Source organism: Anoplopoma fimbria, chromosome 6 (genome assembly GCF_027596085.1).
Source record: "Anoplopoma fimbria isolate UVic2021 breed Golden Eagle Sablefish chromosome 6, Afim_UVic_2022, whole genome shotgun sequence".
NCBI lineage: Eukaryota > Metazoa > Chordata > Actinopteri > Perciformes > Anoplopomatidae > Anoplopoma > Anoplopoma fimbria.
The window spans coordinates 15,747,780-15,763,421 of record NC_072454.1 but is presented as its reverse complement, the minus strand read 5'-3'; the positions used below and the strand labels follow the sequence as shown (position 1 = coordinate 15,763,421).

Sequence of the window (15,642 nt, the reverse complement as noted above, 5' to 3'; positions counted from 1 at the left end):
GGAGGATAAGCCCCCAACTGACAAAGTGTTCTCTAAATGTCTGCAGAGCAGAATAATGTGAACCTACCAAGAGTGTCTCTGAGAGTGTCTCTCATCTAGGTGAGTGCTGAACTTTGTCAAACTCATTGAATGTGACATTTAGGTGAGAATCTTAAATATCATTGTCTCTGATCGAGCCCAGGTATGGGCACTGCACCTTCCAGAAAATAGCAAGGAGCTCTAAGTTAGAGGGAGGCAATAGAAACAGGCACAGTGCACCATTAAAAAGCAGCATTAAGAAGAAGCTGAGTCTGAAATACAAAATAGAAAAAAGAATCCGCACATGCTGGTCATCTAATTATCATCAAAGAGTCCAAGGAAATGTAACAATAAAGCAACATAAGGAGAGCATGTTATTATTAAGTATTCTAAATAAAAGAAAAAAAGTTGAATGTGTTATAAGTCATTGTCTGTGCCATCAGGGGGTTCAATGTACTAATTAGGAGTGCCACCAAACAACTGTGATGAAGGCAGCAGTAGGTGATTCTAACATAGCACTTAATGAATAAATAAGTTGACACTGAGAGGTGACAGAAAATTATAAAACTACTGGCATTTGTTTTTAACTATATGATTAGCCATGTGATGCATTATATTTATTATCAGAGTTGACTTCCATTAGGCATTATACATTATTATCATTATTTAGCTAAGTGCTGTCCTGCAGGTAACATTATTAAGTAGGGTGACTAACCTGCTTCAATCAAAAGAAGAAAAAAAGAATAAATGGGTAATTTGCATGGACTTTGATGGAAATGATGAAAGGTACAAGCCACAAAATAATCTCAGATAATAAAGGCGGACCACTGAAAAGTGTTTCAAATTATGTTTGGACCTCGCTGTCCCTGTGCAAATTCTGCATTTGGTCAGTGAATGATGAAAAAGATTTGGGGCAATTTCCAGCCTTTCAAGATGAGAAAACGCATGGCTGGTGGTTTAAGGGAGGAGACTTCTTTCAAATCTTTGGTAAAAGCTTTCTTTTAGCATTCTAACCAGATGCTTTAATGTTTTGTTATTGGAGGTGGAGGTTTAGGTGACAAGGGAAATCTACCAGAGGAAATTAAATTAAAGCATTTAAGAAGTAGGAGAAGTGAGTACTATTATCAGGGGCTTATTTGGGGTTTGGGGGGATTACATGGGATCTGAAATACAAAGAAGAGTGTCCTTGCAACAGTGGTTGATACCAGGTTTCATCATGGTTGATATAACTCACTTACTTTAAACCGATACATAAGAGGCCATGTTGTTCTGCCAGATCTATATATTATTTTCGTATTTGTTATGACATCTATGTTTAGTTGATTAAAACACGCCTGTTGATTTTGTATTTTCATCAGCAACTACCTACATTGGTTCAAGTTATATCTCTATATCAGACATTTAAACAATGTAAAGTTAATTTAATTAAAAGGATAAACACAACGAGCGACATAACAACAGTTTCCACAGTTTCGCTATCCCATTTAGACTGATTGGTGCAGTATTATCATCACGTAGCATAATCACCCCCTAAATTATGTATGGAGGTTTTTTATGTCTATCATGCAGCATTTAACACTTTTTCACAATTCACACTACTATTTTTTTTTTACACAAGGGATGCCTGCTGTGAAATAAATCATGTTGTCATACAGTATGACTTGACAGTGCACCTGTGGTGAATAAGTAAGCCTGGACTCACTTCTCCCAGTCACCCTGATGAAGGCACTTGAGGGCCTATACTACTTCTAAACTGAAAGCATCCGTACATTAATAAAATAGTACTTTTCAAATGAACAAATACTGATCATGTTTAAACACTAACCCAGGGAACCATTTGCATGTCATTGTTTGTGAAAAACTGTAATCATCATTAACCATGAAGATAAAATACCTTGAGTAATGCACCCATGTCTCCAACAATTGGCAGGGCAGTCTGTCAAAGAAAGAAAAAAAAAAAACTCCATGAAACATAACAACAGTCTGAATTTCAAAGCTAACAAATCTTTCATGTTTTGGAGATATTCTGTTGTTGTTTGTTTGGTGCAAATCCATCTACTTGTTGAAAACACCAATTTCTTAGAGCATCTTATAAGCCTTAAGGAATGGGATTTTTCCCCAAACATGTTTTGACAAATTTGTGTTTCAGTGCGTCATTTTCAGTTTTTATCTGCAACGCTAGAGGAAACAGTTTAATAACTTTGTTGCTGGAATACAGAGTCTTCACATCTTCATAATAGTGTTGTTCTCTACAGCTGAGGAAAACATTTTGAATTGCATTTATCTTTTTTAAAATCGAAAATAACAAATGGGTTTCATGGCCCTTTACCATGCATGAATATAAATAGTTCAAAATGCTAAATATACGAGGCTTTGATGCAGCAGCAGAAACAGCACTGGTATTGTACTCACACTTCAGCTATCAGATCTATAGCACATGTTGCTTACTTGAAACACATGACAAGACATGTTGTTAAGACAAGCCCTGTTGTGCTAACAACAGGGTGCTGCCAATTTAGTGGTAAACTGCAACATTTCCCTGAAAGTGATGTTGCTTTGTGAACAGCAGGACTAGCTGTTAATCATCTTAAAAAAACTGGAGCTGCACTGAGAACAGTGACTTTGACTTTAAGGTAAGCTCAGTTCTTATTGCAGATCAGTGATGCTGAACTGCAGAAAGCAAAAATGAGATCTTCACACTTACTGGTTTGCCTGGGGGTCCAGCAGGGCCCGGGGTTCCTGGCCTACCAGGGGAGCCCTTTAATTGAGACAAAGACAGGAGTTAATGATCCTCCTGGCTATGATAGCAGACATGCACCCATCTCAGTTGGTGGGAATTTGTGTCCGGGAGCCCCGATACATCGTACTTGTTCATCCGCAGCGATAGCCGACATTGTTTACGCTTTCAGCCGTCTTTTATCTGGAGATATATGATGGAGTGAATAACAGTGAAAGCACAAACTGATCTCACTCACCTCTCTGCCTGCAGCTCCAGCGGGGCCAGATAAACCTGGGGGTCCACGAGGGCCCTGAAAAACATGCAGACACGCTGATGGGTTTAACAATCCTGCTTTATACAACCAGATAACAACTGATAAACACTGCAGAATGTTATTTGCATCGTAAAATAATTGCATGACCGCCGGCCACAGCATCAATATGCTGAAAACCTGTAAAAATAAAATAGTTGTTTGAGTGTTGTGGATTAACAATTTTCCACATACCTCAATTCCCGGCTTTCCTGGGGGTCCCATGCGGCCCTGAAAACACATCACACATCTTGTTAACACTATCTGCCCTCGAGCACCCAGGATCCAATAAAGGAATTGTGTTGGACACCTCTTGCTCTATTGATTGTCTGTCTCCAACAATCCTGTATTTCAAAAATGAAAGCAGACTCACTCACAATCAAATCTGCGCTAGGTTCAAACTAGCTGTGCCGAGCATATATGATGAAGGAACAGTGCAACATGCCAGTAGCTCACAGTAATAACCAGCGTTTTCATCTGAGAGTGTATTTAATGAATGCTCATCTTGATATTCAAAGAAGATCTCTTGCTTTAGACGAGTAAAGACAAGAATCTGAAGGTTTCATTGTATAAACTAAATAATGAATGTGGGGGACACAGAGCAATCAATACACCATCGTACTCACAGGCGAGCCTATGATACTCTCTCCAGGTTCGCCTTTTTCACCATGGTCTCCTGGCAGTCCTGGGACACCTCTCTCACCCTGACAAAAATACAAGGGAGCATTCAGTGGGGTTTTTAGTGATAGTGAATCAAGAAGTCATGGAGAGCTGCTGCACTGCGTGATCACAGTCATTAACTATTCAAACTACGCCAGAGCTCATTCTCCCTTTATGCTTTGCCTTTAAGGATAAGAGACACAAGTATGCTCCAGGCTAATGGAATGCACATGTTCATATGTATTTAATTTAAACTCATGCATCTGTTGGGATACGCAGTATGTTCAAATGTAACAGTATTTTTTCAAAGACAACACCTTTGATAATTTGGGCATCTTTAGTCCATTGTTTTCCAAACCAGCTAAACACTCAGAAAACCTTGAAATCTATATTCCAGTTATTACATTTAGATATACAGTGTGTGGTCTTATTTTGGTTTTATGAAAACTATTTAGCGATGAAGCAGAAAGGTGCAAGCAGTTAGCTGAAAGTAACAGATAAACTGTTGAAATAGATGCTAAAAGATAATAATATATATTTGAAATAGCTAAACGTTATGAATAAAGAGTTGAAATAGCTTAAAGTAATGGATATATGGATAGAACATCCAGCGTCAACCAAATAGTCTGAAACTATTACTGTTCTTCCTAGCAGTATTGATGTAAAACATAAAGTTGTTGCCATTAAGAGCACTTTTCTATCTGCAGAAGTTATAATAGTGAGTACTATAGATGGTGTTGTTGGTGATGCTTCCTACCTTGGGTCCGCGAGACCCTCTGCTTAGAGACAACCCATCGCCCTACAAAACAACCAGAAGAGGACATCAGAATAGGGATTCACTGCACATTCAACAGCAATTTACTGTGAGAAAAGCTGTTTTCGAGTGCTGGAATTATACAGGAGTATTGAATCTGTTCGAGCTACAATCCACAGTGCAAACAGTCTGAACACATTCAGCATTATGAGCTTATGTTCAATACTGTTTACAACATTTGTAATAGTTTCTGTGAACAGAGGCAGGCTGATAATGCCATTTCAGAGAAAAACCTTGATTGGAATCGAGGCTACTGTAGGCATTATTTACTGTACAGTTCTGATGAGACATTGATTTCTGTGGTCAGCATGTATTAGTGTAACAAGTCCTACATTGCACAATGTAAATTAGCTGTGCAGAACTTGGATTTGAACAAACACAGCAATTCTACAGTTATAGGGAGAAATGTACTAATTAACTGAAACATAAAACAGAGAAAAGTTTGGGAAGTGTAGAACCATTTGGGACTAATAATATATCTTTTGAAAAAAAAAGAAACGTTCCATCCGACATTATGCGATGGCACTCCACTGACACAACCTTTATATTAGTCCTTGAGAGTAGAGGAAAATTGCTAATCTATGCAAATAATAAAAGTAAAAAGATACGCAAATTGTTCATTCTTCATTTAAAGGCAAAATCAATAAAAATGACTTTAACTACTTGAGCACCCTATTAAAGACCCTCAGACCATCTGTATTAACTTCTGTTCATTATTTATTCCCATTTTTTTGTCTTGCATAACAAAGACCATAAAATGCTAGGAATCCTCCAGTTACTCCAAACATGAATGACATATATATATATATATATATATATATATATATATATATATATATATATATATATAGCATATATATTTTGCAACTTTCATGGTTCTAGAGTACATTAAAGAGAGCTTAAATACATCAATCCTCCCATTATTACTCTGCTAAACTGAACACACTACCCGTTTCTTGATGAGTAGGTTTGTTATGGGGCTTAATGTTGACTTCAGCATTTCCACACACAAACAAACATGATTGTTTGAGGCTGTGGCTGCACACGTGCCGCCTTTTTGGGTACGCTTTAATGAACATTTCTATATGCAAAGCCATGTCCATAAAAGAGAGTGCTTCAACAGATATAAGCTCCAAAGTGGGAGGATAGGTGATTACCCAGGTTGGGGTTATCCAATGGTGGATTACTTAATGGCATTGCATCTCCATAATGTCATGGCTGCTACACAGCTAGAGGAGCTAGTTTCTTGTACCTTGTCTGCTGCTCTTACAGCTGTCTGCAGGGGATATATGCTTTGGGAACTTCTGTTGAATTGTTGTTTTCCTGTTCTACAGTTTCTACGTTTATGTCCTGTGACTCAAGGGCTAAAGCCAACAAGGTTAGATGAAAGTAAATGTCTAAACTTGATGGTACGCACCATAGATCCACCTCCACGCTCTCCAGGCTCACCCTTAGGTCCCTGTGGCCCCATCACTCCACCAGAGTCCCCCTGCAAACAGAAAAACAGAAGTTTTCCTTTAGGAAAAAAAAAAATGTCAGACAGGTTCTGTCATATCAACAATGCAAATGGTGTGCTGTATTACACACAGGGAAGTGAACAAGGAATAGTCCGGAGAGTGAAGCAGGGGCACACACCATTTACCAGGTCAGCTTTTGGCACTGCATGGACTGGATAAAACCATCAAGTTTGTAGGTTGGAAATTGCTGTTCACAAGTCAGAAACAGCAGCGTATGCTTTCTGTTTCCTGCCTGAAATATATTTAGTGCCCCAGGAAAAAACACCTAAAATAACATACCCAAAATGAATCAGAAGTAGCTACTCAACCGTAAGGCTTATAAGCATTTCTCTGGTCTCCTTTGAAATGGACTTGTTTTGCACTTTTCTAGTCTTTAAACCACTCATAGCGCTTTTACTCTGCATGTCATTCACCCATTCACAGCCATTCATACACTGATGGCAGGGGCTACCATGCAAGGACACATCAACATGAACTAGCGGAGAAGGAGATCAAACCGCCAATCCTCTCTAGTTGAAGGACACTGAGCCAAAGATGCCCAACTTATTTCTATTACCTTTTTGCTACCTAAGAGTTTTATCCTTGCCTAGGATTAATTCTAAATTACAAAAGCAATATCACCTTTATAACCAACATCCCATGGATAACTATCCAGCCGAATGTCTTCTTCTACTCTTTACTACAACTGTACCTGTACATTTGATGAAAATGCACTAAAATACAACGTTTGTGAAACAATTTATAAAGATATAGTCAGGTGGTCTTCATGTCTTGGCCATGTTTACTGTTGATATGTTAACTGGAGTTTTGGTTCAAAACACTAGGTTTTTTCATATTGCCATGTTCCGAATAATAATTATCTCCCCAAAACATTTAAAGTGAATATTGATCAATATTCATATATGACTGGAGAGTTACAATGCTATACAGGCAGATCAATTGTAAATGCCAGGACCAAAGTGCCTTATAAGATATACACAGTTTTGTTTCAGCCAAAGGAATACAATGTTATAAATCTCACCAGGTTCCTCCCAAAGAGATTTGACCAAAATGGCTGATGACTTCATGGGGCTTGCATTGACTTCCTAACAGTCTAAACTTTACTGTAGAACATTAAGTAACTCAAATCTGGCATTTTTGTCAAAAATAACAAAGTATTTGGGAAAAACATAGATTTGTGTCAGTGTGACTGCTTCTTTTTCCTGTTTATAGTGGACACTGTGTTTCGAGGCATTGTGTGTTTATGTTAATTTCCGGATCTTTTGAACACAACTTTCTCTATATATTTACAAAGTTTATATTTGTTCGACTCTATTTTTAAAAGGACAGTGTGTAGGATTTGGTGGCATCTAACTGGATACCCCTTTTGCTCACTCCTCCCTTTCAAGGATCGAGTTGTGCAAAACCAAGGCAACACCGTTCACTCAGAGGCAATCGTTACCATAATAATACTACTTTAGGAACAATGTAGCTCAGACAGTGGCTGGCAGAACCACGGTTTTGCAATCCGCTACTCATGATACCTCAGTTTCACAAGTGTGTCATAAAACTACAGTGGTAAGGTAAAACGTGAAAGGCTCTCACTTGAGCCGGTGTTGGGTTTGTCCGTAGTGGAATACTGTAGCAACACAGCGGACTACAACAAGAGGACACGCCCACTATGTAGATGACTTGTGACTTGTTCTGAAGCTGCATCATGAGGTCAAAATTGCAATTTTGCCGTATACTTCAGTTTATGCTCAAATGCCTTAAAAACAAATGCCTTTCCCATCAGTGTCAGCTGTACTTTAAACTACGATAGGGAACTTAAACATTATCTCCTAAAAATCTGCATGTTAGCATGCCAACGTTAGCATTTAGATCAAAGCACCCCTGTTCCTAAGAACAGACGAGAGCCTGTTTGGCAGATTTCTTTTACGTTTCCACAGAGCTTGTCTAGAAGTAGGCCCCTGCTCCCAGTCTTTATGCTAAGCTAAGGTCTTTTGGCTCCAGCTTCATATTTAGCGCACAGACATTGTTTGTCTTTTCACATTTATTTATACACTACCACGTAAATGTTATGCCTCTTGGATCAGAGGTTATAGTACAGCAGAGGGGATTTTAAATGTGAATAGATGTAGAAGGCTACAGCACTTTAGGTTTCATTTCTCTGCCTGTGATTGTTACAGAGTGACTCCAGTTGGTGGGAGTCTCGAGTACAGCTTTCTGTATTTTGACGAGTGACAAACACAAACAAATATGCATCCCAGCGGCACACTCTTTCACTTTCAACACAGTGTGTCCTACTGCATGAAGAAATTTGTGTACAAATAGCAGAGCTCTCAGAGACATCAGAGGCAGTAACACAAATTTGCAACATGATTTAGAATGGAATGCAGGGCCAGTAATCTGAAAGGTGTCTTCACAAGTCTTCTAGCATGTTCAACGTGTGATAAAACATCATAGCTTCCTATTTTTCTTTGAGGTGAGAACTTGATTTGAAGTTTACCAACCTTTCCTCCTTTCAGGCCATCTCTCCCAGGCAACCCTGACTCCCCTGGCGAGCCCTGTAAATAGTGGTGAAAAGAGACACATCTATCACTAGGCCTTCATCTCCTCACACACATTTATCTCCTCCTCCTCACTGCTTCAGCGGGCTGCCGTGTTCCAACATAATTTCCCTTAGCCAGGATTTATGAAATGCCTCTTTTCCCTCCCTGCTTTTGAGTAAAGACAGATGCTCATTACCGAAGCAGGTGTGGAGAACAGATTGAGCCTCTGCCTCCGTTCCTGGCATAAAGAGCTTAGATTTGCCTCTTTCCACTAATTAATTCTTAAATTTGATTACTGATCGTCTGTGTAAAAATTCTGGACTTTTCCCCCTACTTCCTCTCTGTCTCTGCCTGTTGAGGTTTATCTGTTCATCTATATCTTTCATTTTGGCAGGCTGACTTAGAGAGAGGAGGATATGGCATGGTGACAGATAAGGCAATGAAAGAAAGGAAGGCTTGACATGGAGTGCTAGTGTTTAGCGCCAATATACTTACTGGCTCGCCTGGGAGTCCTGGGAGACCGGTGGGTCCAGGCAGGCCTTGCTTACCCTGGCAAAACACAAAGGAAACCAATACTTCTGGCTATTTTCTCCCTTTATTTGTGACACAAATTTCTGGGCTTTCAAATGTTACAGCTCAGCCTGCTACACTGGACACGACTTTCGAGAGTATTTCAGTCAGAAGAGTTGTTTAAGTGCTGCCCCTGCTACCTTTTTTAATAATCCCTGGTTAGTTTTAATGGCAATTACTGTATGCCGAGGGTATCATCATGACTGAGGAACAGTAGATCTCTACGCCCATCTTATTTCAAATACAAGTTTATATTCTGGTTATGCAGTTGGTCCAGATAAGCTCTTAATGCATTCCCCTTCTTGACTCATTATTGCGTTTGTATAAAATGAACAATCCACATATAACCATGGAACCTGAGCTTACGGTGATTGATAACAACTGATAAAATGACTACACAAGCATCAGCACCTGGCTGCTATCTGTATAAGCCCTTTTCATGATTGGGATAAAAAGGTTATCTGCATTATTATGACAGTATTATAATATTTTCATGAACCAAGTTCAAAAGAATACTCGGGAACCTCAATTAAAAGAGTCAAGACTTTAGTTTAAGTCTTTTGCAATAAGTTTCATTACTTTCTTCCAGTTTTTTAAAATGACGTAAACTTGAAATTTGAAACCTCGGTCTCACTTTTGTTTATATTCAGCAGGTTTTTGTCCCGTTTGACCTCCTGTTAGTGGTACAGCTGACATAAGATAAATACAAAGACTCACCACTGGTCCTTGATCCCCCTTTAATCCTGGCGGCCCCATGTTTCCCTGTTACAGCAACAACAAAGAGTTAGTGAGAGGTATGGGGGAGACAGAAAAATGGAGGAGAAAAACAATATTATATTTTCACAATACAATATCTGATTTCAAGATAGAAAAGAGTGTAAAGGCATACAACAGAAAGGATATTTATGATCTCTGGAGTGTTGTCGTGCTGGACTTACTGTATATCTAAGAAAGATTTCGTTCGATTTTCATCAACAATCTGTATACGTCTTACAGTTTCACCCCCATTGTTACTCAATGGTTATACAAGGCTGGATCAGTGGTTCAGTGGATATTGAAGCTGAAGTTGTAGTGAAAGTGTTAAGTCTTAAAAGATGTTACCTTGAAGCCTTGCAGTCCTTGCGTTCCTCTCTCCCCCTTTAGAACGTAAAGGAGATAGACAACCATCATTTCTCAAGAAGTGCATAAAGAAAATAGTCGTGTAAGCCATTCTTTCTGCTGACTGGGGTTCGGCTTTAAACAATTTCCTGAAGGACCTTCATGAAGTTAGCTTTCATATTGTGTGAAGGTTAAGAACAGTGTTTCCTTTGCCAAGTTTGCTTCTTTGCTCTTAGAATGTGAATACAATCAAAGCGATAACTCAAAATAATACCTCTGAGATACCATAGAGAACTTTTTTTGCTCTCGCCATCATACCACTTACACTCATCATGGCTGTATGCTAAGTGCTTGGTTTGGATGCCTGCTACAATTCAGTAAATCTCTTTCATTTGCAGCTTCTTATATCTCTATATGTCATTTATTTTTATTTTCATTTAGCTGACAGTCTTTTGATGTTTAGTCAATAGCTGTATCAGAGACTTTGTAATCTGCTTGCCTCAAGTAGATGCATATGTTGTTTTGATGTCCAAACAATAATGGTATGGCAATTTATTCTGTGTTAGACCTCTTTGGTGCACAAAGGCCCGGTTTACACCTGGTGTTAACATGTGTCTTTGGTGATCCGATCACAAGGGAACAGCTCTAAGTGCAGGTATGAATGCATCCAAGAAGCAGAGGACAGAGGTACTTTGGGCCGCATATGGCCACATTCTCTTAGCAATGTTTACGTGATTGTGTGAAAAACAACTAAATGCATTTCGTCATTGCAAAAAGAAATGATGTACGTGTGCATTTGCATATAGAGCTGGGAAATTAGATCCAATCATAAGGGAAGGGGTCACTTGAGACGCATGTTGAGATGCATTCTAATGCTTGGTGTGAACTGGCAGTCTTATAGCTCTCTTCTTGTGATCGGATCACCCAAGACGAACGTTCAATGCCAGTTGTGAACTGTTGGACATTAAACTCATTTGAACAGCAGGTGATGTTCAGCTGTATTTTCAATCAATGAAAACTAATACTGAGTTTCTTGTAATTAAATTCTTTACTGAGAAATACAGTAGCAAATACAGAAGGAAAATATTTACCTCGTCTCCCTTTTCTCCCTTTTCGGTCTTTTCCTTTATTTCATCCTACAACACAAGAGAAAACAGGCCACTTCAGAATCTGACTGAAGCGCACATTGTGTACAATTTGAAGACAGACCACAAACACCATACACTAACAAGTGTTTTGATACAAACAGCTGCTTACAGTTCCGGAGAGCAGTCTTAATCCATGAGCTGTCATCACCTAGAAGTAGGGGAAAAGACACAGTGTTCCCTGAACAGTCTCCATGGATCTCACAATTACTACAAGTGAAAGCTGTTGAGTGTGAGTTTTTAAAGGCAATATAGAAGTAAAAGTGTTCCCTAGGTTTACAAATCTAAAATAAATTCATATCTAGATAGAATGCTTTTTTTCCCCTTTCTTTCTTTTAAATCTTCAGTGAATCCCAGGAATGGGGCATAGTGTCTTACAACAAAACTAAATAAAATGATAGCGGCAAAGTCAAAACCAACCAGCCGAGGTGGACTGATGCCTGGAAACTACTTACACTACTGGTGAAGAAATGTCCATGTTAATACCCCCAAAAATTGTTTCTACAGAGTTATTTGATCCTCATATCGTTTACACAAATAAAATCAAAGACCTACTCATAACATTACAGCTGATCAGAACACAATCTGACAGCACTTTATCAAATACAAATACAGGTGAAAATACACCCAGGACACACTGAGGATTAATGATATTCAATGGCCAAACTACTTGCTTAAAAGAGCACATTGAACACAAGTGTATACACAAATGCATTCCAGTTGGCTAATGTTTATTTCAAACACAATTCTCTTTTTAAGAGGTGGAACGATGTAGTCACTGAAGATAAAAGTTATTGTTTCAGTTGGTCTGCTCATGATCACATTGTTTGTTGACACTGTAATCTATATAATAATAGCAGAGGACACAGGCACATCTATATACAATCTGGATTTGAGATGCTAAATTAAATGTTGATGTAAATTGGACACAATGTTTCGAAAGCGAGGTCAGTGATTAAAGCCCAATGTATTATAAAAAGCAATCAAAGATTGCAAAGCAATCTAGGGAGAAAATATAATTATCCATATATAATAATCAGGACTCATTACATCTAAATGTCCTCTGGCCCTTTGTGTTGTGTTAACCACATGTTTCCCTGTATGCAGTTATAATTAGTTCAGTCTTTGGTGGTTTTGGTATAACGAGCAAAGACGCAAGAGACAATAGATTCAATCTTGGTGGGGTGGAGGTCATTTTGGTGTCCCCATGGCACTTCAATTTTGGAGGTCATTGGTTTCTTCCCTTGTTATTCCCATTTTTGGTTTATTTTTTCTATGTCCAGCTGTTCAGGTCTCAATGTTTCCAGACTAGTATGCGCCTGTCAGCCCTTTGAGAGCGTTACTGTGATAAAGGGCAATACAAATAAACTTGACATGAAGCCCTCCTCCAGAAGCAACGATAAAAATAACCTTCGGTAAGGTACTGAACCCCCTACTGCCCCGGTGGATTGTCTGCATAATCAGTCAACCTTCAACCTGCAGTCACTCACCAAAGCAGCTGCTGTCAATTTTTGTTTTTGCCTCAGATGCTGAACAGTGTCTCAGTTCCATCAGTATGTGACCAGATCAGAAATGTCAGCCAGATTTTTTTTTTCTTAAGAAAAGTGAAATACTGCATAGAACCTTTTACCCAAAATAACTTGGAAATACAGTTTCACTTCAATAGATTATAAAACTCTATTGTAAAGCAACACTGGCAGCCATAAAAACAGGACAGCCTCAGAGCTGAAAAGACTGTTGTGCCACTTTAAGGAGGGGTTTGGGGAAGTGATGGCGAGGCATGCCTTTAAGCCCACTGCTCCTCCCCGTCACTAATAAACAGAGGCACAAGAAGGTTTATGAAGGGAGGGTAATGATCCAAACCCTTGCTTCTGCTGTGTAAGGGAAATCAATGCTTAACTGCCAAAATTATCTGCCATGGGAAAGCAGAGCATAGACAGAGACGGGTACTAAATATTCTAACAGCCTCATTTATCAAATGACTAATGTTTTCCCCTCTGCTGTGTACACATCTCCTATATCTCGGGTGGCCCATACCTCACTGCACAACAATGAACACAACTCACTATTTTTTGTTTTGATAGAACATTTCTTTGTCTTGCTTGCCAAGTTGAAATAAATATTAGAATTTGGTGAAAAGAGACAACTTTTCAAAAACAATTGCAAAGCAAAACCTTACTGTTTTGAAAAGGCATTAAAACTGCCTACATTGATATATTCTTATTAAGGGAGCAGACTTGCTGATTGTTAGACAGAAACCAGTGAAACCAGTGCAGGGAGAGCGATATTTGTTCTCTATGTAATTAAGTTGTCAAATTTCCATATGAATCGTTTGCTAACAGGCAATAAGAATAAGAATGAAAGCAATCAAACTTTGTTTCCAAGCTTTTGTCTGAAGCCTTCAGAGGCAGAAACAGTCGTTAGAAACAAAACCCATTAGGACAGAATCATCTAAATGTCAAACCCCCTCACTTTGTGACATGTGAACTCCAACACCACGTTTTCATTTGACACTGATACTTTAATTATTTTTCATTTCTTTAAAGTGTACTCATATATTTGCAGCATGTTTTTGGATTCAGATCTTTTACTGATTTGTCACAATGTGTATCTGACTTTGAAATGTCGAAGCAATGAGTTCTATCATCCCAGCACCACCCACCCTGTGTCACCTTCAGCGTACATCAGACAGCCACCATGACGTCAGGGTTTCTGTGCTTTTATCCGTTTCTCCATTAAAAACAGCATTGCTGTGGTGTCTTACAACCAAAATCCTTTTACTATAATTTTCAATTATGGACATTATAAACAGGTCATGTGCTGCATGGCCCCCATTAATTCACACTATAAGGATTTTTTTGCTCCAAGTGAAAGATTACAACATCGGTGGGTGATGGATGGTGCAAATGTGTTAATTTGATACTAGATAGAAAAAGGAAATCACACTTCACAGGTTTTCAGTGCCAGTGCAAGCTATTTTGTGCACATTGTTTTTTGCTGTGTACATTGTAAAAAAAAAAAACATCAGTAGGAGCTTGCTGCCACATATCAATGAGTTCATTACCTGAAAGAAAATATGCTCTTCCTTGGAGAAATTCATAAGAACTAATCTCAACTGCCTTGAAAAGGCTTCCCATGTCTCCTGCACTGATCCACTGTTGTATTTTTTTTTTACATGTTTTCTTAAAACTACATATCCAATGACTGAGTAAATCTGCAGGCCTGTCAAATAACGGAAAATGGTCTCAAGAAGACATGCCACCATGTTGGAGGTGTCACTGCAAAGGCAAATCTCATACTAATTGACAATAACGATACTCTGTAAGGTGGGTTTTCTCAACTATATTGTACTTACAGGACCAGGAGGACCAGGAGGACCAACATCACCCTGAAAATAAAACAAAAACATAAAACAAATCACTACATGTAAAAGAATGAAAGACAGAGAGAGAGAGACAGCAACAAAAACAGGTACAGTAGAAAAAAAATCGCTCTTGAGAAACTACTTCTGGAAGCAAGTTGCCACGGATGACCTCAAACAGCTACATCAATAGGTTTTGGAGCAACAAGAAAAGGGGCAATAACATGACCAAACTTCAGAGAAAATACTGGCCTGCTCCAGTGATGTGAGAAGAGCTATGAGATGATTGGAAAGAAAAAAAGAAAAGCATACTTCCATGGTGTGCATTTCATGTGTATCATGTAGAGCAATGTTTGTGTGTGTATGTTTGTGTGTGTGTATACATATATATACAGACACTTAGAATAGCCTTTTTTAATGGCCGTATTGGGTGCTCCAGGGAACCATAGACAGTTCTTAATTGTGATGCATTACATTTGGGAGCCTCTACTCTTCCATTCATAATTTACAAGCTATAACTGGTGTGCTTTTAACAAAAAAAGAACAAAGCACAACAGCTGCGTATTTACAGTACCATAACCAACTGAAAAGCCCTCAATGAATACATGCTGTACTGTACCAAGCCTACACAATCATCTTAATGTGCAATTTTAAGAACAGAAAAGGTTTAGAAGTTTAAAATCCCCATGTGGTTTGGAGCATACAGTATATACCTCATTCCTGGGAACATAAGAATGTAAGGGTTTGATTAAACAAGTTGCACAGCTCATATGCAATTTACCACGCTTTATTCGCATATTATTAATTTAAACATTTTCGGCTACCATTCCATCGTAAAGGTTAGGTTTGGTCAGGTACAGGATTTTAGCCATGATAGGGGAATGTGACAAAGTCACTCG

At 38.7% G+C, this 15,642-nt stretch overlaps 1 protein-coding gene across 3 annotated transcripts in view; it reads right to left on the bottom strand.

Moving 5' to 3' along the window:
* LOC129092268 (collagen alpha-1(XIX) chain-like) overlaps window positions 1–15,642 on the bottom strand; it is a 99,670-nt gene that overhangs the window by 26,016 nt on the left and 58,012 nt on the right. For all 3 annotated transcript variants that reach the window (XM_054600153.1, XM_054600154.1, XM_054600155.1), the window contains 14 exons: window positions 14,738–14,770; window positions 11,495–11,533; window positions 11,329–11,373; window positions 10,241–10,276; window positions 9,857–9,901; window positions 9,065–9,118; window positions 8,531–8,584; window positions 5,939–6,010; window positions 4,465–4,506; window positions 3,674–3,751; window positions 3,243–3,278; window positions 2,994–3,047; window positions 2,723–2,776; window positions 1,913–1,954 (listed from right to left, as the gene is read on the bottom strand). In XM_054600153.1, coding sequence (XP_054456128.1) covers window positions 1,913–1,954; window positions 2,723–2,776; window positions 2,994–3,047; window positions 3,243–3,278; window positions 3,674–3,751; window positions 4,465–4,506; window positions 5,939–6,010; window positions 8,531–8,584; window positions 9,065–9,118; window positions 9,857–9,901; window positions 10,241–10,276; window positions 11,329–11,373; window positions 11,495–11,533; window positions 14,738–14,770 — 684 coding nt within the window. The remainder of the gene's footprint in view (window positions 1–1,912; window positions 1,955–2,722; window positions 2,777–2,993; window positions 3,048–3,242; window positions 3,279–3,673; window positions 3,752–4,464; window positions 4,507–5,938; window positions 6,011–8,530; window positions 8,585–9,064; window positions 9,119–9,856; window positions 9,902–10,240; window positions 10,277–11,328; window positions 11,374–11,494; window positions 11,534–14,737; window positions 14,771–15,642) is intronic.